Genomic DNA, 25562 nt, shown 5'->3' on the forward strand with positions numbered 1-25562 from the left:
GATGTGTTATGGAACAGACACTGCATTGGGTCGTCTCACATGATACTGGTTAGCAGAGTCGGCATGCCAGGGAGTTATTCTCATCAGAGAGGGCAAGTTTCCCTCCAATTATGGAGTTATTTAGAGAAGGGACAGGAGGTTGGAGAGATGGTTATCTGGCTCACTAAACTCAGTTTTATATCTTCATAGTGTCCTAACTGAGCAATCAAGAGGTCAGCTTTTCAGAAACAAAGCTAGTGTTTTTGGCCCCCCAATTGCTCTAAGGTAACATCGCTGTCAACTGTTTTCATGGAAACTATAGATTCTACCAAAGAAATTAACCCACTGTAAACTATGGACAACGAGGTTTAGCCGTGTAGCCAAACTATGTTTCTGGGGAGATGTTTTATCCGATGATATAAATGGGATTGATTGTACTTATGATGTTGACTCATATCGATTGCGGGCCCCTGAAATGATTGAGAAATTGCTAGAAGATATCGTATTATTTTCCAAAGAATCAATATAATTAAAGGAGAAATTCGCCCCTGGAAAAAGGTACTGTCAATCAAAGCTGCTGTTCTCTGTAATCGATTGAAGCAATAATATTTGAAATTGGCGCCATAGCTGTGGAGAAAGTTGTACAAACAGCTTGTTGTTTCGGCCATTATAATTTCCTACAACACCCAGTGTGCATTGCGCCCCTCCCTCTGAAAGGAGCGGCCCAGTGAGAGACGCTGGAGTGAAATACTCCCGTTTCACTGCAGGCAACGGCTCAGAGCGGTACCGAAACCAAAATACGACGAGAACATACCAGTGGATCGTCTAAAAAAACTTCAGGAAGTCTACATTTCAAACCTAACAATTATAACTCAGTTATAAATGTGGAATGTCTGGGAGAGAAAACAGGAGAGCAGGCAGTGTTTCAACACACCTCACAGAACAAATGATTTCATTTTATGGTATGTGGTATTTTCAGCTTAACACCGCTGACATCGGAGGCGGGTGTCCTAGATTGAGGAGGTGTAGTTTAGCAAGCTCCCTGGCCTCCGCCAGATGACACGTTTTACGTAGTCTGGCGGAGGTTTTCCAGGGCCCATTGGAGAAGCGGATAGCGTCCTCCAAAGGCACAGAGCCAAATTGCATTATTTCCTACCATAGTGGCATAAGTTCCCCATAATAGCTTGATAGGACTGAGGTTGAAAATCTGGGAACTAGCCCTTTAAATGTTATATCATGAGTCTGAATTTGGATGAATGAGCAACCAGTGACTTCTGGATGCACTATTGAGGGATCAGTAAAGAACAAGCTGCACTATTGGTATTTTGTATACCTGGAATGAACAGCGAACAGTTAACTGATAACACAGATTCAATTCAAATAAGTTTGTGCTGAGCCCTGATTTGGGTGGCAGCAGACGTTTAAGAAATATCTCCCAAAAACAGCCTGGCTCAACATCACTATGACCCTGTTTATACCTGGTATCAACATGTGTCCTGAGGTCAGATCACAACTGGACAGCCTTATCTACAGGTGTAAACACACTGGGTAAAGTGAGAGTATTTTGTGGTGAACTGAACCTTCAATGTGAAACTGAAGCCACAATCTGTAGCATCAGGGAACTAGCAGAGCCAGTCGATTACTGCACTGTGACCTTCCCTCGTATGCACACCAATTATATGCCCACGTTTCCCCTAAACAGCTCCGATTCGGAACAGGCTGTCCCAGTTAGGCACCTCTAACCACAACTTTCCTCGAAACTCAACTCCCCGAGGTGCCCTGCAACTGTCATGACCACAATCTGTCACACTTCAAGAAACCACAGCCAGCTGAAAATCACTCGATGTTTGCATCTTGAGAGAGGAGAGGTGGAGAGGAACGTGAAAGCACAACGTTAATAAAACACACAAAAAAAGAGGAAGGTAAGTTGCTGATTGTAGGAATGAGAGCAGGCAACGGGGTCACCATGTGATGCAGATGCACTTGCCAAATCTAATCCAGCATGACATCACCTTCCTACAATATACAGTAAATCTTTCTGCTCACACTTACTGGAAAAAACTAAACAAATCACCAGCAAGACGTTGCATTATTACCATGTAGAGAAAAACTCTATGATTTGATTTACATGTGAAAACAATCATGTAACTATTAATTAACCCAACCCAATTTAGATAATCAAATTAAGAGTTGAAACTACCCCCTAATATATTGAGTTTGCCTTGCAATGACTCGACTTTTTTCTACCCTATGTCACAAAATTGCAAAAAATGTCCATCACAGTTTTTAAAAGCACAGGGTGACAACTTCAAATTGCTTGATTTATCCAACTTAAAGTCTAATACCAACGGCAAGTCTATCTTTAGAGCACCATTCATACATAAAGCAATTCAAAGAAATGTGATAAAAGCAAAACAAACACATATATATTATATGCTATTATATGCTTCCCAAGAACGCTTTCTAACACGCAAGTATTAGAACTACCTTTTCTCCTACAAGCGTTCCAAACCCTTGGAGTTGTTACAATCACACAATTACTTCTAAATCGCTGAATGCAAACTGTTTTGCTGAGGCTTTAATTAATTATTGCTCATCAGTTATAATTTTTCCTTTGTTTTTAGAATTCCCAGAATCCTCTTGGGTCCCAGACTCCTACCGTTAGCGGGTTCCAAACCCTGTAAAGGTGTTCCCAGAACTACATTTTCTCCTGTAAGGGTTCCAAACCCTTGGAGTTGTTACACACAATTTTTTAAAGAAGAATTACTTAAATCCTCATCAGAATTGGTGTAGATAAGATATCTGACAACATACTAATAACTTTAGTAATTGGTTAAATAGCATGTGTATGTCTTTTTTATTTATCATCTTAATAATAACAGGGTGACCAATTCTCAGTACAGTACTTTGGGGTCTTACAACTTACAATAGGCGTGAGCGTAAGTGTGAGCTCGACTAATCCATAAATCAGTGCACACATCCATCAACAGTATATCAACAAGCTCGGCTGTGATTGACACTGCAGCTTTCAAACAGCAGAAACGCAGTTTATCTTAAAACTGAGATCTTCAAAACTCTAAACTTAACGTCAATTCTTACAGACGTCATCATAAAACGTTATCACATAACAAACAGGTAAGTTTACATGGTTGCTGCACTCCGACAGGTTCATTTTACTGCTGACAGCTAACAGATTTAACCATCAACCACATAAATAATGTAATGTTTCTGTCTCAGTGAGCTAGCTGTTTAACTAAGATATAAAACAGTCATATCTATCAGGCTTTAGTGTTGATTTTCAATGGTTTGGTGATACTACCATAGCTAGTATCCCTCAAGGGATTAGTTAACTTCACAGTTCCTGATATTTGAACAGCATTACTCAAAAATCAATTAAATATGGGAATACTTTGCGCACTTCCAGATACGGAGCTAAAGCCTGACCTTTCAATTATATTCACATTTTCTAATATTAATATGGAGTTACAGCTCTTGTCTATCCGTCTGGTGTTGGAGCTAATCTTTCGCTAACGTTAGCTGGCTAATTAGCTTTCAAGCTAAACATTCCTCACTGTCCCAAACACCGCCACAGTGAAACGTACCTTCTGCACTGATGTGAGACAGTCCTTGGAGAATAGAAAACACACTCCGATAGTCCCGGGGGAAGTTAAATTCCCGCAAACTTTCCTGTCGACCGACCACCGTGTGAAACTAGTTCTACACTTGTCAGGTTTGTCAGATAGCGGCGCTCCCGTCTCTCCTGTTCTTTCCTGGCCGGTGTAATCCTCCACACAGCAGTGCTCGCTCCCGTGGACTCACGCCTGCCCTCACAACTTTGGCAACTACCTTCAGAACAAAGATCGTCTATTAAGAAAGATATATGACTCGTAATTTTTTTTTTCAGGAGATTTTTTTTCCACCGGGTATGCGTAAAGTTTGACGTTGCCATGGTGATCACTGCTACAGAGTCGATATTAGACTGGATATTTCAAGATAAAGATTCATTTAATTATATTTGACCTATAATATAACGTCTATTAATGTATATCGTACTTCGAGTAAACAGCGATGTCTGTCAATTTGTTATGTTTTTTGTTAGCATTTCCATCCTCTCATAGAAGCGGCTTCACTCGCTGAGAGAAAGTTCAGAGTAAGAGCTCTTGTCTAATTTGTACTCTTTGGTCCGAGCCCCCAGGTGTCCGGGACGCAAAAAGGGAATCAGCGCCACCTAAAGGTTACACTATTGAAATACATTATTAATTTTTTTCTTGGATCAAGTGTATTTGTATGCACCTGTCCACATTATGCGGAGGTGCGGCTAGGTGCATTATGTAACTTTTACACAGAGGCATGCTAACACTTTGCCTTTGCTTCTCGTCTTTGTGCTAAGCTAATGCCTGTGGCTCCATAGTAAGCATACAGAAATGAGGAGAGGGATTAACTGATATTTAAATTTAATATAGACAGAAGTATTAGAATGCATACAGCTGCTACGTGACAAGTAAAAAGAAATGAAGTTTTTCCGACGGAACGTTATGTGACAGACTCATGGTGTAACGTACGGATTGGTGACGTCACAAACTGGGCTCCCGCACCTGTGGTAACGGAATACGGATTTCCACATGGTCTCTTTATCGAAATGATAATTTATGACGCCCTTAAATATTGTAATTTCTTTATTATTTAACAGTCTGTTGTAGTCATGTGTATGCCTTGTGCTAGTTTTCACTCTGCCAAGGACTGCAGATAAAAATAAACCTGTTTGGCTCAATCTGGAACAAATTTACATGTGTGTCTCAAGTGCTCCAATCAAGTTGTCCCTCCTTAAATAAAGACAGATATAAACATAGGCTATTTACACATTTCACTGATACAAAGGCATTATAAATTATTGTTTAATTATAAATACAGATCCCAGTTTCTAAAGTTTAACCATTAATCAACATTTTTGGCAAAGGAATCATTTTTAATTGACAATTTTAGAGCTGATGCACTTTTTATGAACAAATATAATGTGGACACTAATTAAAACAATCTTTAAAGATTATTAACCTAGCTGTAAGAGTGTTTCCCTGTCAGCCACAAGAGCATTACCAATGTCAGCCACTGATGCTGTGTGATACTAGAGCATGACATAGGTTGGCAACTTGTGCTGGGTCATAAGGTCCAGCTCAAATGGGCTGTTATGGTTCCAGTCCCAAATATGTAGAATGGAGCTGAGGTTGGGCTTTGAGCAAACTAGAAAAGGCTCTTGCAAAACTGCTGCCAAGTTGAAAAAACAGCACACTCACAAAATATAATTATGTTGTTTTTTATTTAATTATAAGCAAATGGATAACCCTTGCTTTTAATAAATAACCATGAACAACTATTCCCAGAGCAAAGGAGCACAGAAAGAGTTGCTCTAGAAGTTTTGTGAAAAATATCTTTTCATAAACATTAACAGTTCTGGGAATTTTTGAATATCCCTTTGTGAGCATGTTAACCTGTCAGCATGAAATTACTTATTAAATGAATAAGACATTCTTCACTGAACACAAAAGAGAAGACAGAGATGCAAACATTTTCTCATAATTATTTAATCACACATACATTTACATCATGCAATCAATCCAAAACTGTGATCTCATGAACTTCCCATCTCTGTCCATATCAGAGCCCTGCTATTTGTGCCCCAGTTCTCCAGGAATGATCCAGTACCTTGTCCACTGATGGATCCTCAAAACTGTCCTTTTAAAATTGACCAACTATTACACAGTAATAAAAAAAAGTGGCTACACTTTGTTTTCGTTTTAATTTAGAATTAATGCAAAATTCAATTTCGGTAATCACCACAAGTTCTTAATCAACTATTTTTTTCCCCATTTCATATCCAGTTTTATCGAAGGTCAAAGGATGAACATTTTGAGGTCCATGCTGCAAAGTCTTAACTAATCTAGAAGATTACACAGAGGGAATAAACCATCACGATAGACACCAAACACTGTCCTGTCATAGATACACGGGAGCTACTCCTCCCTGCAGTGTAGAAAGTGATTATTATTACTTAAATTATGTGTCAACACAGAGTTCAATTTACACGGATTTGGAAACTTTTTTTTCTCTCTTGTCAAAAACAGCCACATATGGAGTGTTTTTATGAGTGCAGGTTTGTGAAGAAGTGCTATTAAACCAAACTTTCCTGTTAAAACATGACAGGTGTTAGTATGACATCCTACGAGTAGAGAGCCGAAATCCCACCCCCCACTTTTGAAGCTACATTTGTTCTGCTAATCTGAGCCAAAAATGTATTTTGCAGCAGAGAGTTTCTTTCACCTTTACTTTCTAAAAGCTGAAACTTAGTATTTAAACAACCACAACTGCACTGGAAGGTAAAGTTTGACATGGAGTTCACAGTCCAGTACAGAAGTGTGTTATCTTAGAATATGGTCCAGCTTTTCAGAAAAGGTAATGAAAGAAACATTGTTAGTTAGCAGAACACACGCTAACAAAGAAGAAGGGGCAGGACTTGGACTTCATATAGCAGGATTACTGCTTCAAGCAAACCCTGATCACACCTGCCTGTCAATTGATATACAGTGTATTTATAAGTATATTGCACTTGCACAAGATGTTAGTGTTCTCACGCCGGGGTTACAATCGCAACGAGCTCTTTGCCAATGCACTGGGGCTTCATCACAGGGTTAAAACAAACAAAAATCAAGCTGTGGTGGGAAAATGAAAACAAAAAGAACACTAAAAATACAATCAAGACAACATAACACAAAACAAATCCTACACCCCTGACTAGATTTAGCAAAATAATCACTTCCTCCAGATGATGACAGAAGATTGTTGTGCAATTTTAGACCCTGCTCTCCTGACTGGCTGATCAGCGGCAAAGGGTCTTACCCATTGACTGACAACCCCAGCCCGCAGCTCCCCCTTCAAACGTGCATCTACACCAAATATGGAACAATGAGAGATACAGTACATAAAACCCAGCAAAAAAATACATTGCTTTTCTGCAAATTTACAACCAAAGGGGCACGAACAATTAAATCTTATCTTAAATCTATAAGAAACAACAAAAAAGGGTGTGAGAGGGAAGACATAAAACAAATCAAACTGAGGCACCCTTGAAATCATGATACAACAGGGATCAAACAACTAACCAGGAACCTTTTAACAACCAAAATAGTTCATGGAGATAAGTGAGTGACAGCAACCCAGCTAGGACAGGACAAGCATCGTGTGTGCTATCTCAGTCTATGTGCTCCAAAGTGTAGACAGATATAAATAGCGTCCATTAACACAGCATTATTAACCACTGATAGAAGTAAAAACAGTACATTTAGCTACTTAGCATAGCCTATGCTAAAAAGGTGGAAGTTTGTTGTGTTAACCGGATCATTCTCGTCCTTCCTTCCTTTCTACATTCTTTACATCCTTCTCATGAAGTCACCAATAAACGAGTATAGGTTTTATTTTAACTTAATGATAAAAACAATTGGCCTCCACAGGTATTTAGTTAAATACATCTACAGTACACTGTCGCACGTCTTGGCTTCTCATTTTTTTTAATGTTCCTTTTCAGCAGTTCCCCTCTTTCCTTCCTTACATCTGTCTCTCTCTCCGTAGGGAAGCGTGTGCAGTAGTGCCAATTTCACATCTGTACAAGACTGGGACAGAACAGTAGTGCTCAACGCCATCTAGTCAATTCAAAACCGTACAGTTTATATTTTTTTTGTAGTTTTTTTCTTTTAAGAAGCATGTAAAATCTATCCAGAGAAAAGTGTGGTTAACAACCAATAGTATTAATGAGGAAATGTACAGAGGTTAGCCTATAGGATCAAGCTATTTTTCGTGGTAGGGTCTCCTTTTCTTTTTTTTGTTTTGTTTTTGGTTGTGTTTTTTTTTTTTCGGATCTTTCTACCGTTACATTCAGCTTGGCACAGTGCAGAACTACTCGCACGACGACGACAGATGACGACAGACTGTGCAAAACAAAAAACCGAAGCAACACATTTGAGGTGCGCGCGGTTTCGCTCGCCGAGCCTGCGCTCAAGACTGCGTTTGGTTCGGTGGATAAGAATATCATCTTGCCTTTTTGTAAATTAAATTCGTTGTCTTTTTTTATTATATCCAGTAGGAGAAAAAGAGATAAGTCATTATGAGAATTGGGGGGGGCAGTGAGGGGAGTGGGTGGAGGTATGGGGGATGGAGCTGTACAGGCCAGGAATATTTATATATATATATTTATAATTCAGAAACTCCTTCGTGGCTCCAAAGCAGCGACGAGGAGCCTGTTCGCTGTTATGGAATGACAGGTTGTCGGGGTGGGCGGGGGCGATATTGGCTTCTTCTTCAGTGGTGTCGTCCTTCTATCCCGCTGCTCTTCAGCTGCAGATAAACAGAAAGAAGGAGCGCTGTTAGTTGATGTCACAATTTGAGCATATACAACTTCTACCATCCATCACACAGCTGAAAGCTTGTGTCAAACTTTTTGTAAAAATATGATGAGCAAAAAAAGAACTATTGCATTCGTGCATCAGATGCATCAGAAAAAACCCCGTAAAAGTACAGAAACCTAATGTAGAATCTGACCAGACCAAACTCCTGTAATTCATATCTGTTAGTTTGGGCTAAATGTTGTTGGAATCACTCAAACTTTCCTTAGCCCCTTTAACCCTGCCAGTTCAGGGCAGGATTATCACGCCTCTGTTACGCTCTGTCTTCCATGTAAAACGCGGCGGAATGGTGGGGCGAAGTCGTTACGCCTCTGAGCCAGCATCATAGTAACAGTGGAGCCAGCAGGGCAGAACAGCACTGTGTGTGTGTGTGTGTGTGTATTTGAAGCACATGCTGTTTGTTTACACCTCGCACACGCTTTGCTTCCGCCACGCCGGAACACTATGTAAAACACAGACTGGGGCGGCAAAGGTGGCATGAGGACGGAGCTTCGTTACAGCACTGAAGCAGAACCACAGTGTGAAAAGGGCTTTTGATACCCTTTGCTGCACAGCAGCATGCGTCATGTGGTGATCTTTACTTCTGTATTTGTGATGAATGTGTTTTTTGATCTGTTCAGTTTCTTACCCTGGGATGTTGAATTTATTGCTTCTGTGGCAGAAATCATGGTGTAAAACTAGAACTAGAGCACTAAATGCTTATGAGTTTAGATTTTAAAGTTCCTTCTTTAGTTACCACAACATCTATAATTATACATCATTTTGTTTGCTACCAAAAAATATGGAATCAGTTTCCTACACTTACTTCTTGTCTGGTTTGCCGCTGCCTCCCCTGATAGACACCGTCTGGCTGTTCTGGTAGAAGCCTCCTCCGCTGCGGTTGACGTTGGGGTGGGTGGGAGATGCCACTGGCTGCTGCCCGGGCCTGATGGGCTTAGCTATGGAGGGAAGAAAGAGGAAAGTGAGGATTGTTAAATAAAGACTGTTGTTTGCAGTGTCAGGGACTTTTGCACTTTTTATTATATACAAACACAAATTAGAATGTTTATTCTACTCTGTCAATCTAATGAGGAAAAAAGGCAAAAATGGCTATAACTGGTTATGAACTGGTATATGTAGTAGCAAAGAGCGGTCTACATAAATAGGCACATAAAATCTATGTGATGTGATGTTTTCCAGCCACTGTGTCATGTCAAAGAAACCCAGATTTTAGCCCTGAATTGAAAAGCGTAAATGAGTATCCCGACTAAATCATCCATATTTACCGATCTGGGCAGAGTGTCCCCTCCTGGCCATGTTCTTGGCCCTGACGGCCTCCTTGATGCGGTCCACCTCCTGCTGGTAGCGCTTGCGGTCGCGGGCAGCGTTCTCCTTGGCCTCCTTCAGCGCAGACTCCAGGGCCTTGACCCGCTCAGCTGTAGCACGAAGGCGCTTTTCCAGTTTAGGAAGCTCACAGCGCAGGTCTGCATTATCACGCACCAGCTGTGGGATAATTTGTATCGTTTTAAACCATTTATTTCAACTACTTTTTAACTGCAGTCTACAAGTGGGGGAGATTCTGGGGGAAAAGGCAACATAGACTGAGCAAGGAGATGATTCTGACACACAGAAAAACAAACAAACAATGAGTTAAAAGAGAACCAACCTGTTTGTGAACCTTGGTGAGCTGCTCAAGATTGTTCTCAAGAAAGGAAATCTTCTGTTTCTGAGCTGCACTCCCACCTGTGTCGTCTGAGTCCATCTCAGCGCTCTGCACAACGAAAACAAAACACCAGTATTTAAATAATGCACAGTGTCATCCTAACATTGTTGGGTTTCATAGTAGAACTACTGCGTAATTTTCTGTTTCCAAAGATATTTCCCTGATTGCAACTGGGGATATTTTCTACCAGACTATTAACATATAGTCAAAGTGGTTTACCTTCTTCACTCTGGTAGCCAGGTCCTGGACAAAGAGCTTCCTCAAGTTGTGCAGAGTCTGCAGCTCCTTAGCCTTGATAGGAAAAGACAAGCATAAGAAACCACATTTTAAAAGTAACTTCGGAAGAGATGAGACTTTAAGAACCAGGGTTTCATCCAAGAACTGAACACAGCAGGTGTCAGTGTAGATCAAAGGAAGTCACTGCGCCACATATTCCTTTTGAGTTTTTAAAAACTCAATACTGAGGCTTGCTTACTGTAAATATTAGCTGCCACAAGGGGAACAAAATATGGGACACTCATTGCTGGAGACTTTTATTTCTCAGATATATTTCCCTTTTGGCATTTACAACGAGCAGCAATGTTTCTTTACAAGTTGTAAACAACAAATCAACTCAACGATGCAACAAATTCTACTTGCAGAGGTATGTAACCCTCCATGTTTTATGACAGAGACACCCAATACGTGCTTTTAATGATCAGTAGATTTAGATGAACTCACCACTGTCTCCTCCAGACCCTTCAGGTCCTGTCTGGCCTGCTCTCTTCTGTCCTGCATCACCCTGAACAACAAAAGTGAAATGCAATTCATAATGCTGAAAATGTCAACACAAGTTATTCCATCAGGCCTTTAAACCACATTGAGCCAAAGTGTGTGTGTGTGTGTGTGTGTGTGTGTGTGTGTGTGTGTGTGTGTGTGTGTGTGTGTGTGTGTGTGTGTGTGTGTGTGTGTGCGTGTGTGTGTGTGTGTGTGTGTGTTTCAGAGCAACATACGTGAGCTCATGCAGCTTGCGGCTCTTCTCCTGGTCAGTGGATTTGAGTTTCTCATGTTCCACTCTGAGTCTCTCCTGCTCCAGCATGATCTTCTGGTTCAGACTAGAAGAGTCAAAACAGCAGCATGTTTTCATGAACCGACACGAGAGGAACAAATACCTTTTATTTTACTTCTACTGTTGGCTATATATATATTTTTATAACATTCATGGCTGTTAAAGGCTGAGCACAAAAAGGTCTTACTCCTGCAGCTCAGTGATGAGTTTCTCCTTGTTGTCCAGCTCGTCTCTCAGGCTGCTGATCTGCTTCTGATGAGCTTCACGGTGGGAGTGGATCTGCTTCTCCACCGCTTCCTGAAAACACACAGAAACACACAATTCACATGTTATTTGTTTAGCAGAATAATTTCACAAACACTCAGGAAAAGACCATCATGCTAACAAGACCTACATAAAGCATGTCGAGACTCTTTGCACAATGTACTAGATCTAAGCTAACTTCTTCAACTTGCACGGAGGATGCAAGTTCACAATTTAATCTATTGTCCATTGTAGCATCCACAAAACTGTTTTCACTTCTGTCTACTTATAAATGGGCTAAGAAACATACCTTGACTTCATTGGCAGTCTGGATCTCGTTCTCTTTCTCCATTGCATGGACTTTCTCTGCAAACATAAACAGTGATGTCATTCTTCACTGAACTATAACAATGTAGCATTTCACCTAGAACCGATTCAAAGTCCACTGATTTTGGTTATAAATGAAACAGGGTGCTGATTCTTGTCACAACATGTTTAACTAAGAAAATAAACTGAAGTCGCACTGAAAGCAAAAACGTGATGAACATTTAAATTCATCATGCCACTGCAAACTGTAAACTCTGCATCAGGGCTCAATAACTGGAACTGAAAAGGTTCTGTACATTTGTACCATTTCACCATTGCAGACTGTCCTTGAATCCCTAGCAGGTTTCTCAGGTTCAGGCTACACTGAGGGTTAAGGAGAGTTTCTGAGAGGCTTTCTCACTTTTATTCCACAGCTCCTTTTACGATTAACTGCCTCCAGTAGATGTATTATGCTTGACTTAAAGTAGTGCTGGTGTCACTATTATATCTTTTTATCTATCCTCAAACAGTGACATACCCTGAGCGCTGAGCTTGACAAGTTCCTCATTGAGAGAGTCGACATTCTCCTCCAGCTGCCTCTTCTTCTGCTCCACGTTTTGCAGGTACTCAGTCAGGGACTTGATTTTTGCCTCATGCTGGAGACAGAAGAAATAATAAAGAAGTTTATGACTAGAATATTTACAAGGACCTGAATAAATAAAAATATTCTTCCTTCCAGCGTGGTGCTTGTGTTTTTTCTCCTATGTACCTGAGAGATGCGCAGCTGGCAGGCAGCCAGCTCCTTCTCATTCTCGTCCATCTTCTTGTTGCTCTCAGACTGGGTGCCCTCCAGCTGCTTACAGCGTTTCACCATGGTTTTCACTTCTGACTTCATCTTACTGATGTAGAGACGGGCCACTGTGAACTCCTCATCTATCATGCCGCTGCCGCCCTCGTGTTGCTGAAAGGGCAGAATAAAAAAAGTTGAAGAGGCACGACCACATGGAGGGAGAAGTGAGGTGAAGAGATCCAGCTGTTCATGCATTTTATTAGCAGAATATCTCAACTGTCATTGTACGTGATATATCATGGTAAGTCACTCGGCCTGAAACTCTCTTTCAATTTAATTCCATCACTGTGACAGGACTGCTTTTCTCATCCAATAAAACATTTCGTTCCCTCATCTAGATTCCCACAGACGGTGTTACTGCAGCCATAAGGGCTGCTACAGTAAACCATGCACAAGGCAACTCAGTACCTTAATGTCATTGCTGCCGACAGCGATGCCGATTTCAGCGAGGTCTTTGAGCAGTGAAGACATCATCTCGGTCACCCTCTTCTTCTGGTGGTTGGACATCTCCTTCAGCTTCTGTAGCTCAGAGTCCAGAGACGACAGGATGGACTGCAGGGAGAGAGGCAAATCATTAAGTCTTTGTCTCTGTCTTTGGTTTTCAATGGGGGAAAAAGCAACAGAGAGTTAAGAAAACATGGGGAGCAGAGATTCTATATTGCCTCATTAAATTATATGTTCCACGTATGATTGTAATTTCAGTTTCTCTGTCAGTGGCGTAAGTCTACATTATCCCCGATGGCAATGTTTTAAATTCTACTATTTAGTGAGAAATGCAAATGTTTTTTGCTCATATGCAAATCAAACATATCGTGCTTAAAGCATCATGTGACTTAGGAAATACATTCAGCCAAGCCCTTTTAAATCGTGAAAAGGAAGAGGCTGGTGAAGCAGTAAATGTGTGCATGCAAGTTTGCGTGCATGTTATTTTTATCCCTGCAGGCTGTACAAGATTAATTATAGTGCTGCGTGTTTGTGTGATGCACATTAACATAGCCAAAATAAAGGACAAAAAAAAGGCACATGACCAAAATTAAATCGTCACAGTGACTCTGCTGTTATCTGTCCCCAGCTCACCGATTTCTGGCTCAGCTCCTCGCTGATGACCTCGAAATCCTTGGTCTTATCCTCCACCTCCTGGCTTTTCTGGTCGTAGTTGACAGCCAGCTCCTCCAGAGCCTGCAGCACCTCCTTCACCTCATCTTTGGAGGCCTCGTTCTCCGCCTGCAGGCGGTTCAGCTCTGCCTGCAGGTTCTCGTGATCGCGGCGGGAGGAGGCTAGAAGCTGCGAGCAGGGAGAGAAGTGTAATTATGTTTTTAAATAAATTAGTGCTGCAAACTAAATTCAGTGTTTGCTGCAGTAAGGATTAATTAACTCATTTGCATTTTTTTCTGATCCTTTCAAACAAATGAGCTCCTCTTTGAGCTCTCTTGTATTTTGAAATTAATGTATATATAAATGCTGCCAATCTGAAAATGACCTTAGAGCGGTCAGTGAAAAAAAGGACAGTCTTAGATTATTATAGTAATGTTATAACAGTAAAGGGTTCTCTTCATCAGCAACACATACATCAAGTTTGAGTAAAATTATGACTACACAAGCAAATAATAAAAAGTAGTTCTTATTGAAGCCCCTCCTAAGACCACAGGTAAAATATAAATACATCACAACTTCATGTGTTAGCTCACACCTCCCAAACTATTAACAGCAAGAGGCTACTTTGCACCTGCACTTCCCCTCCACCTGCTGGACCTCCAGTACTCACCTCCTCCTGGTCCAGCATCTGCTGCTTCAGCTTCTCAGTCAGCTGGCTCTGCTGGTTGATTTCCTCATCCTGTACAGAGACACAAAGCAACATTAGCATCCCGACCAGGCACTATAGGTGTCACTGAAGACTGTAGGTACAAGGGGACAGAAAACTAGACAAATGGAAATCAATAGTCAAAAGGCATCCATCAAATACAACATGGAAATTAGCAAAACGGTCTTGCTTGTTCTTAAGGCAGTTATATCCGTGTATTTTGTATTTCATAGGTCTACAAACACATTCATACACCTCAGTTAAGAAGATTCGGTCCTCTCCCTCACCTTATCATCCAGCTGTTTGTAAAGCTTGGCCAGCTCGGCCTCACACTTGTCCTTCTCCACGTCGGTGAGGCGACCCCCCGGCTGGTTGGGCGTGGAGGCCGGCTTTTCGTTGAGTATGTTGTCCAGGGCCAACACCTCAGCGTTGGCCTTCTCTTTGTCAAATTGCTCCTCCACGGGCACACTCTCCCCTGAGGTTGGAGAATACACACAGTAAGTATGCACAGGTGGTGTGAAAAGAGCTTTATTTGAACATTTTTCACTCTAAATAATCCGTGGAGGGGATCAATTAGAATAAAAAATGGAATAATAAAGTCTACTTCCTCACCATTCCTCCAGCGATTGAGTTCATTCTCCAGCCAGGTGACGGTGTTCCTCAGGGTCTTGTTCCTCTCCTTCTCCCTCTCATACTTCTGCTTCCACTGCTCCGCTGTAAGCTCGACGTTCACAGTGACAGTGTTCTTGATGGTCTTTGCTCTGGGTGTAGAAAACAATGACTTTATTCCACTGAAAGGACTCAGCTGAGGAAAAGTTAAACATCATTATTCCTTCAGAAAGTCAGCAAACAAGCTTCAACCACCTCTAGACGAGCAATCACAATGATTGCCAATATTGTACGCACCTGATAAACTTCTTAAAATCTATTTCAATCATTAATTTTGTTGACAAATCTACATTGTTTTCCTTCTTCTACTGGCCTACTGACCTTTGTCCGAACATGAGGGTGGATTTGGTTTCACACTCATTATAGGAGGAAGGAGAGCAGCAGATGACAATGGTGGTTCGACAGTTACCACCCAGCGAGTCCTGCAGGATACGGGTCATCTTGCTGTCTCGGTAGGGGATATAGGCCTAGTACATACAAAAATATATACAGGAGAATATTAGAAGCAGAACACGAATTAAATGACAGTAGCGAACCAGACAATGTCTGGGAGAAGCAACGTTTTCTTATACAATTCTGCAGAAATAAGCAACAAATAAGTAATAAACAAGTTAGCATTTTTCCTCTACCGGATCCCTCATCTAAAAGCCAGCCACAGAGCCAACAGGATGTGATGGCTTGGGTTACAGTTCTCACAAGTTTAGTCAAACTAGATTCCAGCTACATGATATCTTGATATATTATTGGTATTGATGTACACAGCTAAGCAGCAGCCTGCTATAATTCCTCAGGAACCACTATGCTCGGTCTGAATGAGACATCTCTGTACAATAGCTCATTTGTTTCAGACCTTCACAGATATATCAGAGGCTGTCGGCCCCAGGTTGTTTACAGAGCAAAGGGGCCCTACAACAAATACATTTTTGATCCAAATGAAAACCATGAAATCACTAAGGAGCATCTAAAACCAAACATTGCTTGAAGGAGAGTTTTTATCTGCTCATGTTGTTTCTGCAGCACAAAGGAGCTGTAGATGGGTAAATATTGCACTTTCATAGTAAGATGCCTGAAAAAGATGTTGGTTTTCTAGACACACACCTAGCCCTGGGCTGTGCTGCTGGTTTAAAGTATACAATGTTTATGTCTGCTAACATAAGGGTAATGTCTATCATTTCAAAATACTCTAAAACATTAAAACAACATTTGCACCCGAGGTTATAACAGATCTTACATTTGTTTAGCTGTAAAAGCTACAAGTGGCTCATGATGTTGAGATTAACTGACAAGACAGTTAAGTATGTCACTGTCACATCAATTAAAAACACATTAACATCAACAGATACTTCACTTCTAATTATCACTCAACTTTAAAGCCACAGAACAACCCCACAGCAAAAGCATCTTCATAATAACACAAACAGATCCAATGACAGATTTAGGAAACAGCAAGTGTAGAAACTGACCGTTCCTTCCGCCAGAGCGGAGATGACGTTTCCCAGAGATGACAGAGACTTGTTGATGTTCTTGGCTTCATCCAGCACAGCTCCCTCTGCTCCTGTTTTACTGACCTGAAAATCACACAGAAAATAACCTCAACAAAGTGTCGTGCAGCTCAAAAAAACAAAACAAAAATAGACTGTAATCTGATCCTAAGCAGACCAATGCTGGGAAAATGGGCCAACCAGAAATGTAGATTACAATACTTAGTCATAAAATGATCTATGACAGATGGTTGTCTTTGACTCTCTGTACCTTTTCACTTCCAGCCAGATCCACCAGGTAGAGTTTGCCGCTGAGCTTCTGCTCTGTCTGAGTGTTCTCCTGTTTGACGTTTATCAGGAAAATACTATGACTCCTGGAGCTGTGCTCGTTCATGTCTGAAGAGGAAATGACAGACATGACGTGGTTACATATCAGCCAACAAACAACAGTAAATGGATCTTTGACATTGAGATATTTATATAGTATAATATAGTATCTTACTTGTAACTGCTACATGTCTGTTTGATTTGCCTTCATCAATTGTATCCATGACCTCATCTGGGCTGCAGACAAATCTCTCAGTGCAGCCCTTTAAAGCAAGCAGAACATAAGGTGAGACTATTGACCTTCACAAACAAGTTTTACTGTGTATTTGACATGTGACTGTCTCACCTTGACGTAGGGTACTCTGTTTTTGTCTTCATGCACTGACAAGTTGGTCTTTGATACTGGAAATGAGAGGGAAAAGGAGTCAGGGAAATTGACTTGGCACAATGTGGGGATAGTATTTATGTACGTTTTCAAGGTTAAACTCAGTCTACACTCACCGGCCACTTCATTAGGTACACCTGAAAAATGTAATGTAATCCAATACACCAGCTCAGCCATAAGATTTGCTTTTATGTTGCCTGTAATGTACAGGCTTTGTTCTAAGCTCCCACAGAGGTGTTAATTCAATGATATTTCAGCGTCAAGGTCATAATTGGTGGTGGGGCTGTACTGAGCTGCATTATAATCAGAGGTGTTTCTAATACTCAGGCCCCCTCATGTATGTTAATAGGGATGACAAAAAATTTGAGACACTATGGCCTCAGTAATAAACATAATTTCAATTTACACACTTCCGACTCTCAACAAAACAAACGTCAACAAAAACTAAACTTCATAAAAGCAGAATCCATGGCAGTGATGTTGCATTGAACTGCATTAGATTTTCCAGGTGTAACTAATGCAGTGGCCGGTGAGTGTCTATCCTCGTGTGCGCTTCAAATGTTTTACAAAGCTTCTGCTTGTATTTCTACAGCGAGCATGGATTACTTTTTGGTATCAAATCTCAAATGGTTTTGGACTTAAACGGCTTCCTTTAGGAAACAGCTTCAAAATCTTCCTCCACCAGCTAATTTACATTGCAAAACCAGAAAAACTTCTTCTCAGCGTGTTCAAATAACTTGTAAACAGATGAGCTACAACTGCTACAGCTACTAGCCAGATGCTCATTAATTATCTCGATGTTTCACAGACTTTTAACAGCCCATCTGTTACGGCTGTCTGTACAACTCGGGGGAAGATGAGGGTTACATTGATCACAACACCATCGCAGCGACTTACCATCCAACAGGTCCCGGATCTTGTCTAAGTAAATTTCAAAATATGAAACCTGTGAACAGAGAAAGAACCTCATTATTTGGAAATCCAGCTGAGAGCTCAGACCGGAGAGTTTAAATACACACAGGGAGTTTCCTTGTTCACAGCAAATGATAAAACAGCAGCACAGCTGATTTAAGTAGGTTTAAAAAATACAATAAAATATAGAAATAATAAGAAGAAAAACAGGAGATGGTCTCCAAGTAATAGAAAACCAGGAAGGTTAACCCAAACAAAACAGATGTGTTAAGGTGTTTTGAGCATGATGCGTATTGTTAACTTTAAAATTGAACTTTGACTTGCAAGGATTCCCGATTGTAACATTTTGGTCACAGCAGCAGCTTATGCTTGATACTCTACAGTCAATATGAGTTAGTTCAGTGTTTCCTGAACAGCAAGATGGAAACTACCATATGGTATTTAACATCATGTGTAAATAAGCAAGAGTAGAGATCAACAAACATGGTGGAGAAAAGCCGTCAAGAAGTATATTGCAGCAGCAAAGAAAGTGAGATGTTACACACTGTTAAGAAAAATGCTTTGCAATAACAAAAGGCAAAACAGGAAGTATGTGGCCAGCACCCACAGTTTCAGTTTGAAACTGTGTTGGTCAGCCATAAATACACAATTTTAAACACTTAAGTAGGAATGTGACTTTGCAGGAGTCTCTGCAACAACTGCGGCACTCTGCTTCCCAACAGGTTGTGAGACTTCTTACTTTGATATGAAACTCCAGGTTTTCATCCATGGAATAGATGTAGTTGAAGATATCTTGCACTATCCTGGGGATGATGCCCATTGCATCTGTGTCATGGAGATTCCCCTGCAAACAGAGAGCCAATTAATTTTATGCAAATTCTGAAATGAAGATTTATATTCAAAGACAAGATGCACTGCATTTGAAAATTAAGTTCGAGTTAGACGTCAACCTCACCTCCATGGTGTGTGTTTTGCCGGATGATGTCTGTCCGTACGCAAAAATCGTTCCATTGTATCCCTCCAGAACATCTACAAGAGACGGACCACACAGAAAGTGTTGAATCAAGGTGTCAGAGGGTTTTTATATTTTACAAAAAAAACAAAAATGCTGGACTGGTGTCATTTTTATATGCGACTCTAAATAATATGTTAAAAATGAGTCATCACCTTTTACAATCTTCTGAGCGCAGGCGTTGTACACTTGTTCCTGTGTTGTACTTGACTGAAACACTCTGTCGAACATGTACGGTTTGCCCTGGAATGAAGAGTAGAAAGGAGTGAGTGAGTACCACAACAAAAACCATTACTGTGAAACCTCATTAAAATTAATGATCTATGACATGTTTTGTAAACAGATCTTTGTGTAGTAGCCTACTTTTTTGTTCCACCAATTGACCAACACAAAAGCCATTCAAAATAAGCTCAACACCAAGCATCTAATAGGATATTATATGTCCAATGGCAGTGACAGTAGCATCCTCCGTGCTTATTGCCAAGGCTGAGTTGACCAAAAAGAGATCTACCCCAGCAACCATAGAAAGGTGACAGTATATGGGGGGTAAATAGGACCGAATATATTGAAAAGATCCCCATCTAAACTCAAACCAGGGGACTTGCATTACATGGTCAGTCTTGCCACCAGGATGCAGAGATCGTACCCCACGTTACAATCTGTAGGCAGGATTCTAAGCTGATCACATACTGACGCCACATGATATCTTACATATCTTTATTGTGTCTGGCACAAACTGGGAGTGGGCTTTTAAATCCAATGGGACAATGGTATAGAGCTCTGTGTTTGCTAACTGGCAACCATTCGCAATTGACGATGGCATCCTCAAAACATTTTTTAAAAACACAGAACACCAAAACCAAACCAAAACAGAACAATATCAAGGAAGTCAAGTGGAGGGGACATCTACAAGTTAACTGTCCAGATACACCTTTCTGAACTCCTCTTAAAATCTCACCACCGCATTTACAAACTACACCCATAGCTTTTACCACAAGCCAGCCTGTTTCAAACCAGCATAGTGTGGCTGATTACGATATCCCATGGGCCCATCCAAACTTCAAAGCACAACTCCAGTGAGATAGCAATCAATAACTGGATTAAGAAGGCAGCCGCAGGGTAATAAAACTGATGCTACAAGCAATACAGAGGTTCAAATGAGATGGCACGCCGTCTTTGGAGGTTTGGAGTCCCTGTTGACTCATCTTTTCTGCAGCCTGATGGGTGGGGTTCTAGCTGTGGTGTATTAAGTCTTTTTAAAAACAGCCACATTTGCTTGTAATACCCCAGGTTACAAAACATGCATTCCTCAGTGGCAGCAGATTAGTTATTGTCAGGGTTAACACCTGTAGGAGCAAGACAAGGCTGAGAATGCTGACAAGCAGCCAGTGTCACCTTTAAGACGCCAATGATTTAAGCTTTCTTGTTTACAACCAGCAGTGTATGAAAACACATAACTCAAGGTGAAAGCACAATTTGTCCCTGTCTTGCTGCAAAATCTGCAGCACCTTTACCTGTACAAGAATTATTTAGACTTTTAAAGCTGAGATGTCCTCAATTTGCACTCCAGCTCATAATCCCCCCTTCCTTCTGACAGACAGTCACATCTAAAGCACAGCTCAGTGCAACTCAACCCTGCAAAATATGAATATGTTGATAATTCACTCCAGCTAGCCACATCCTGGCAATTAACCCTGCCCAGAACAAGAGCGCTGAGCCACTATCAGGCCTGCCAGGCACTGTCAGCAAACAATGGCACAGCCCCAGTTTAAAGTCCTCATTGTTACTGCTGCTGCTGCCCTCGTTACCTACACTTCAGTCTAATGGGATTACTTGCTGAAAATGTAATTACTGTGGAAATTGTAGAGTAATAATAAGTGCTGTGTCACGTTCCTGCTTCCTGACAGCTTTGTTATGATACTTGCACAGTTAAAGCTATTCAGTAACACACGGTTCAAGGTTATTCTGCAGCACCCACATGATTCTTGTTGTAGGATGCATGAAATCTAATTGTGCTGCTAGGAAGAATAGGTCAGTTGTATTAACCTGTATTTGATGGTAACCTTGCCTCTTGGTACACAGCTAATAGAAGAAAAAATAAACAGGTGTACTTTGCTGCTGTGTTGCTTACTTGTTTGAAAGCATTGGGAGCACTTTTACTTATCTCTCTAATCCTTTTCTTTCCTTTTATCTCTCACGCACCTCCACCACTACACCGTCTAAAAGTAGCTCAGTCCTGTTCTTGCGCGGCGTCCCAGGCTGCTGTATGTTAATAGGAAATGTGACTGCGAAGCAAGGGGGAATGACCTGATATTTTATGTGCAAAACTGACAGTGAAGTAATGGACGCATGAATAATTCACCTGCTGCACACTCATACTACACTTGCAAACGTAGCTAGTTACAACACCCATACCACCTTATGTGGAAATTTCATCTACCTCCCTCTCCAGTAAAAGATTGACAGAACTTTTAAGTGAGCCTAAGCTGAGAAAGTGCACTGAAGGAAGTAGGGCTACATGATATCTTGTTTCGGTATTGATACCGTGATGTGCGTATGTGTTATAATTATATTGCAAGATTTGTGATTTCAAGGAACGAAAAGTAACTAACTTTTAACGCTTCAACTAGTTTGCTGCTTGATACAAAAGGAAACTTGCAAGTTTGTGTATCCCATGTTTATTTATATGGTGATATTTCGGCCTATATCACAGAAGAAAAGATATAACAATGTCAGTGTTTTCCCAGTACTCTGCAGCCCTTGAGTACATAGGCAGCATCACTTCTCTTCAGATGTCTTTACAATACGCTGTGCGGTCAACGTCACTACTGTTAATGCAGTTCTGATGAGGCTTCATCCCTAACACAGGGTTTGGTCCACACCCTAAGTTGCTTCAAAACTGACAAAAATATGAGCTAAGTGAGTCAGTCACCCTGGATAAGAGTATCTGCAAAACAAAGTACATCACCATAATAATTACCCTCCCCACCCGGAGAGATTGCCCAGCTCCCGGCCAACTGCCTGCTCTGATTGGTCGAACAGCTGGTTACCAGGAGAGTAAACACAGGGGGATTACCCAGGAGGCCTGTGCTGCTGCTTATGGGCACTGTAAGTGTTGTACTTCTACAAGCAGAAGCACCAGCAGAGGCTACTAGGCTCTCTGGCCTGCAACACTTGCGTCCTTAACAATGTGCACTGGTATTCTGGCACTATGGCTGGCACTCTGAACTGGGCAGGGCCACATCGTGCCTGAGGGGTACAGACAGTACTCTTGCTATTAGTTAAAGGCCTGAAGTCAGTGTCAGCAAAACCATTCAAGAAGTCACCACAGCTACACAGTCTTCTCTGTTTTGCATGACAGAAAATGAATAGCCCTGTTGTATTCTAAATCCACCACCTAAATTAGTAGGTTAAATCCAAGGAGGATGTGATTCATATCTGCATACCCAAAACTTGCAACTTCATGAATAGAATTTATGATCACTTTCTATTGCCTTGTAAACTGTTTAAGGCAGAGGTGAAAGTCCACAAAGAGAATGATAGTTCGTTGCCCAGAAGACCTTAATGTTTAACCATGATTGTTCCTTTAAATGATATGCCATAGGCTTATGCACATTTAGCTTGTTCAAACTTGAGAAGTCAGCCTGGCTTTTATGCTTTTGTTATGTTTCCTAATTACCGAAACCAATCCTTTTCCTTGTGTGCATGACGTTAAATTCTGCCGTGCAGTTAAGGTGCAGAGACACTCAATGGCATGAATAGAGGTCGTGTAAACAGTGTTTTTTTTAAACAACATACAGTACTGTATAGGCATACGATGACAAAGCATCAAGTGCACTTCAGTTGTAGACTAACCTCTGGGCAAATTTGTTGTTGATTCAGGAAGAAAGTGGTAGCATGGCAAAGCATTAGTAATGGCATTTCCTTCTTTTGTCAAAGTGGAAATTGTTGACATTATCCTTATCAAGGGGAGAGGTCTGTAGCACGAGAGGGCTAATTCAATGAGATCTGGTTGGATTTCAAACTGAAAGTTCTCGTTAGAAGGAAATTATGGAAGTATTTACTCAAAAATTGTGAATATGCAGTTAAAACTATTGGATTATTAACTCTAAAGTGTCCAGTCACTGAGGGCCAGCAGAATACTGGAGGCCTGCATATTATTTGACTTTTCCACTGCCACTGATATAATTGTTATGTTATCATTGTCTGTGTTTCCTCTTCTGTACTGGAACCATATGTTCACTCTGGTTTATTTTCTGATCACTTGGTAATTTCAACATGGTCTACAAAAAGGTTGGTTTTTTTAGAGCCAGCTGGTCAGCTAGCTAATGTTAGCTTTAATTAAACAACAGTATTAAAACTAGCAAGTTAGCCAAGGCCGGCTAATCTGTCAACTACCAGCTGGCCTAGCCTGCTAGCCAACAGTCTGTTAGCCACCCCTAAATCAAAGCTGGCTTACGCTTTATGCTGACACAGACTGCTCACAATTAATGGCTTTGTCGTTGCAGATGAACAGATATTTAATGATTAATGTCTAGATAATAATGTAGTAAACAGCGTGAAGGATTTCCAAGCGACATTTTAACCTGTGCCAGTCGGTGTGTGTTTGTGGCTTTGTTGAATGACAGCTCGCGAGCCATGACAGGGCAACTGCGAATAGATATATTTCATAGTAACAGCAATTTAGTCTAGCTGTTGAAAAACTGACTACTGCAGTCACCTGTCCAAAAACTGGACACGTTTAATGTAATAAGTTGGATGTCATTGACTGTTTTGGTGGCGCCAGAAGTTGCGGGCCAGCGCAGGAACAACGCAGCGGTGAGCAGGTCAGCCGTTGCTAACGTTAGCTAACAAGCTAAGATGCTAACAACCGTAGCTACAAGACAATCAAAAATGGCGTCCAGCTGACCGTGCCCTGGGGCTCTGTCATAAAGGTATCAATTTAAAATAACTCACCCCGATAACAACGGTTTCTTCCCCTTGAAACTTGGGAATGTATTTGTCGCCTCTGGTCACCTCAGAGCTGTTCAGGGGCCTAAAACGGCACATCACTTTGATGGTGCACTCCGCCGGGTCGGCCATCTTCCACGGTTCACGAATGGAAATTCACCAATAAAATATAAGTGTATCCTGGATCCTAGGGGCGGCCGTTGGGGGCAAAAAAGGGAGGCCGAGCCCCTCTATTCCAATCTCAGGTTCTGGAAGGGTCGATTATCTTTCGGACATTCAACAAAAATCCTTGTTTTCCTCTCAATCACTTCCCACTCCTGTTAGGAAGCCATGATACCGGTGGATCAGCGGCTGGCCACCTCACCCCTCCTGCTGCTGTGGATGTGGTTCACAATGACGTCACCCCGGCGCTCCCCTCCTCACTGTGTTGTTGTAATGAAACACTCAATTATCAGTGAGCGTCCACAAAAACACAAATCAGCCTTTAAAAGAAATAAGATATTTCAAAATGAGAACAGTAGTACACAATATTTCATACCCTTGGTATTCTCAGACATTAGTTGGGTGGTGAAAAGTACTTTTACTGAAGTACTTAGTCTACTTACTTATTACAAGGTATTTAATACATCTACTGCCCCTGCATATCTAAGGTAAAAAAAATAGGTTCCTTATTCCTCTACATTTAGCTGACACATTTGGTTCAGTAGCAGATAAAGATACAGTTTTTTTATTCACTTAAATAGATAAATCCATTGGTTAAATAAAACTAGCCAACATTTCTAAAATATTCTATTTCTATTCTATTCTATATTTGAATGCCAGGATTTAGTGTTGTATTGTTACAATGATATTGTACCATTATTGTTGTTGTATTGTGTAAGAAGCATTTTAATGTTGTAGCTCTTCAAGTTGGAGTTATGTGAACCATTTTACATTCTATCCATTTACACTCATTTTATTTGAATGGTAATCTATAAGTATTGCTTTTAAATAAGTGTAGTGGAGAAGAAGTACAATATTTACCGTGTAAAAATACTGGATTTTCTAATTCATTTGAAAGCAATCACCAAATGTACATGCAACATAAGAAAATGATTGGTTCTGTTACTTGAAAAACTAGTCCAAGATGTTATTGTAATAATTTGGCATGCTTTTTAACCTATGACCCCACAGGAAACATAATCTACAGAGAACTTTGTTACAGTATATGCAGCCTATGGTCTAAACCCACTAAGCTAAACTCTCCTCAAGAGCCCATGGTTTTTGCAGAATACCAAACATGTTAAGCTGAATTAAAGAGAATGCATGAAACAATTAACATTTGAGTTAAGCCAGAAAGATTTACAAAACAGCTTCTTCTTCTTCTGAATATAAATCTGGTAAAGCTTAAATAAAACACGGGGGTTGTAGACACTTACTATGTGAACTGCTTCAAGGAGAATGTAGG

At 40.9% G+C, this 25562-nt stretch overlaps 2 protein-coding genes across 5 annotated transcripts in view; both read right to left on the bottom strand.

The window, feature by feature from the left end:
- LOC138611513 (rho GTPase-activating protein 12-like) overlaps positions 1–3761 on the bottom strand; it is a 60434-nt gene extending 56673 nt beyond the window's left edge. For all 4 annotated transcript variants that reach the window (XM_069684674.1, XM_069684673.1, XM_069684672.1 and 1 more), the window contains exon 1: positions 3582–3761. The gene's annotated coding sequence lies outside the window, so the exon portion shown is untranslated. The remainder of the gene's footprint in view (positions 1–3581) is intronic.
- Positions 3762–5547: 1786 nt separating this feature from the next.
- On the bottom strand, positions 5548–24473 carry LOC138611059 (kinesin-1 heavy chain). The gene is made up of 26 exons (XM_069683955.1): positions 24122–24473; positions 19321–19408; positions 19109–19182; positions 18893–18997; positions 18139–18187; positions 17203–17258; positions 17032–17119; positions 16801–16925; positions 16512–16616; positions 15370–15515; positions 14992–15140; positions 14667–14854; positions 14344–14412; positions 13656–13862; positions 12987–13130; positions 12498–12689; positions 12267–12384; positions 11733–11788; positions 11367–11476; positions 11124–11225; positions 10852–10912; positions 10351–10422; positions 10075–10179; positions 9695–9911; positions 9235–9367; positions 5548–8361 (listed from the first exon to the last, which is right to left on the bottom strand). Exons 1-26 carry the CDS (start codon positions 24245–24247, stop codon positions 8358–8360), a joined length of 2889 nt encoding a protein of 962 aa, XP_069540056.1. The 5' UTR covers positions 24248–24473; the 3' UTR covers positions 5548–8357.
- Between the last annotated feature and the right edge of the window lie 1089 nt (positions 24474–25562).

The sequence above is a fragment of the Semicossyphus pulcher genome, unplaced genomic scaffold (genome assembly GCF_022749685.1).
Source record: "Semicossyphus pulcher isolate SPU_LCO1_2020_fin unplaced genomic scaffold, fSemPul1.0.p SCAF_7, whole genome shotgun sequence".
Lineage (NCBI taxonomy): Eukaryota > Metazoa > Chordata > Actinopteri > Labriformes > Labridae > Semicossyphus > Semicossyphus pulcher.

Excerpts from the sequence above, each read along its gene's own strand:
- LOC138611059 (XM_069683955.1), bottom strand. The coding sequence starts at position 24,247 with ATGGCCGACCCGGCGGAGTGCACCATCAAAGTGATGTGCCGTTTTAGG. Across the intron at positions 16,926-17,031 it reads CAGACATGTAGCAGTTACAA|ACATGAACGAGCACAGCTCC; the intron begins GTAAGATACTAT and ends TTTCCTCTTCAG. Across the intron at positions 15,141-15,369 it reads ACCCTCATGTTCGGACAAAG|AGCAAAGACCATCAAGAACA; the intron begins GTCAGTAGGCCA and ends TTCTACACCCAG.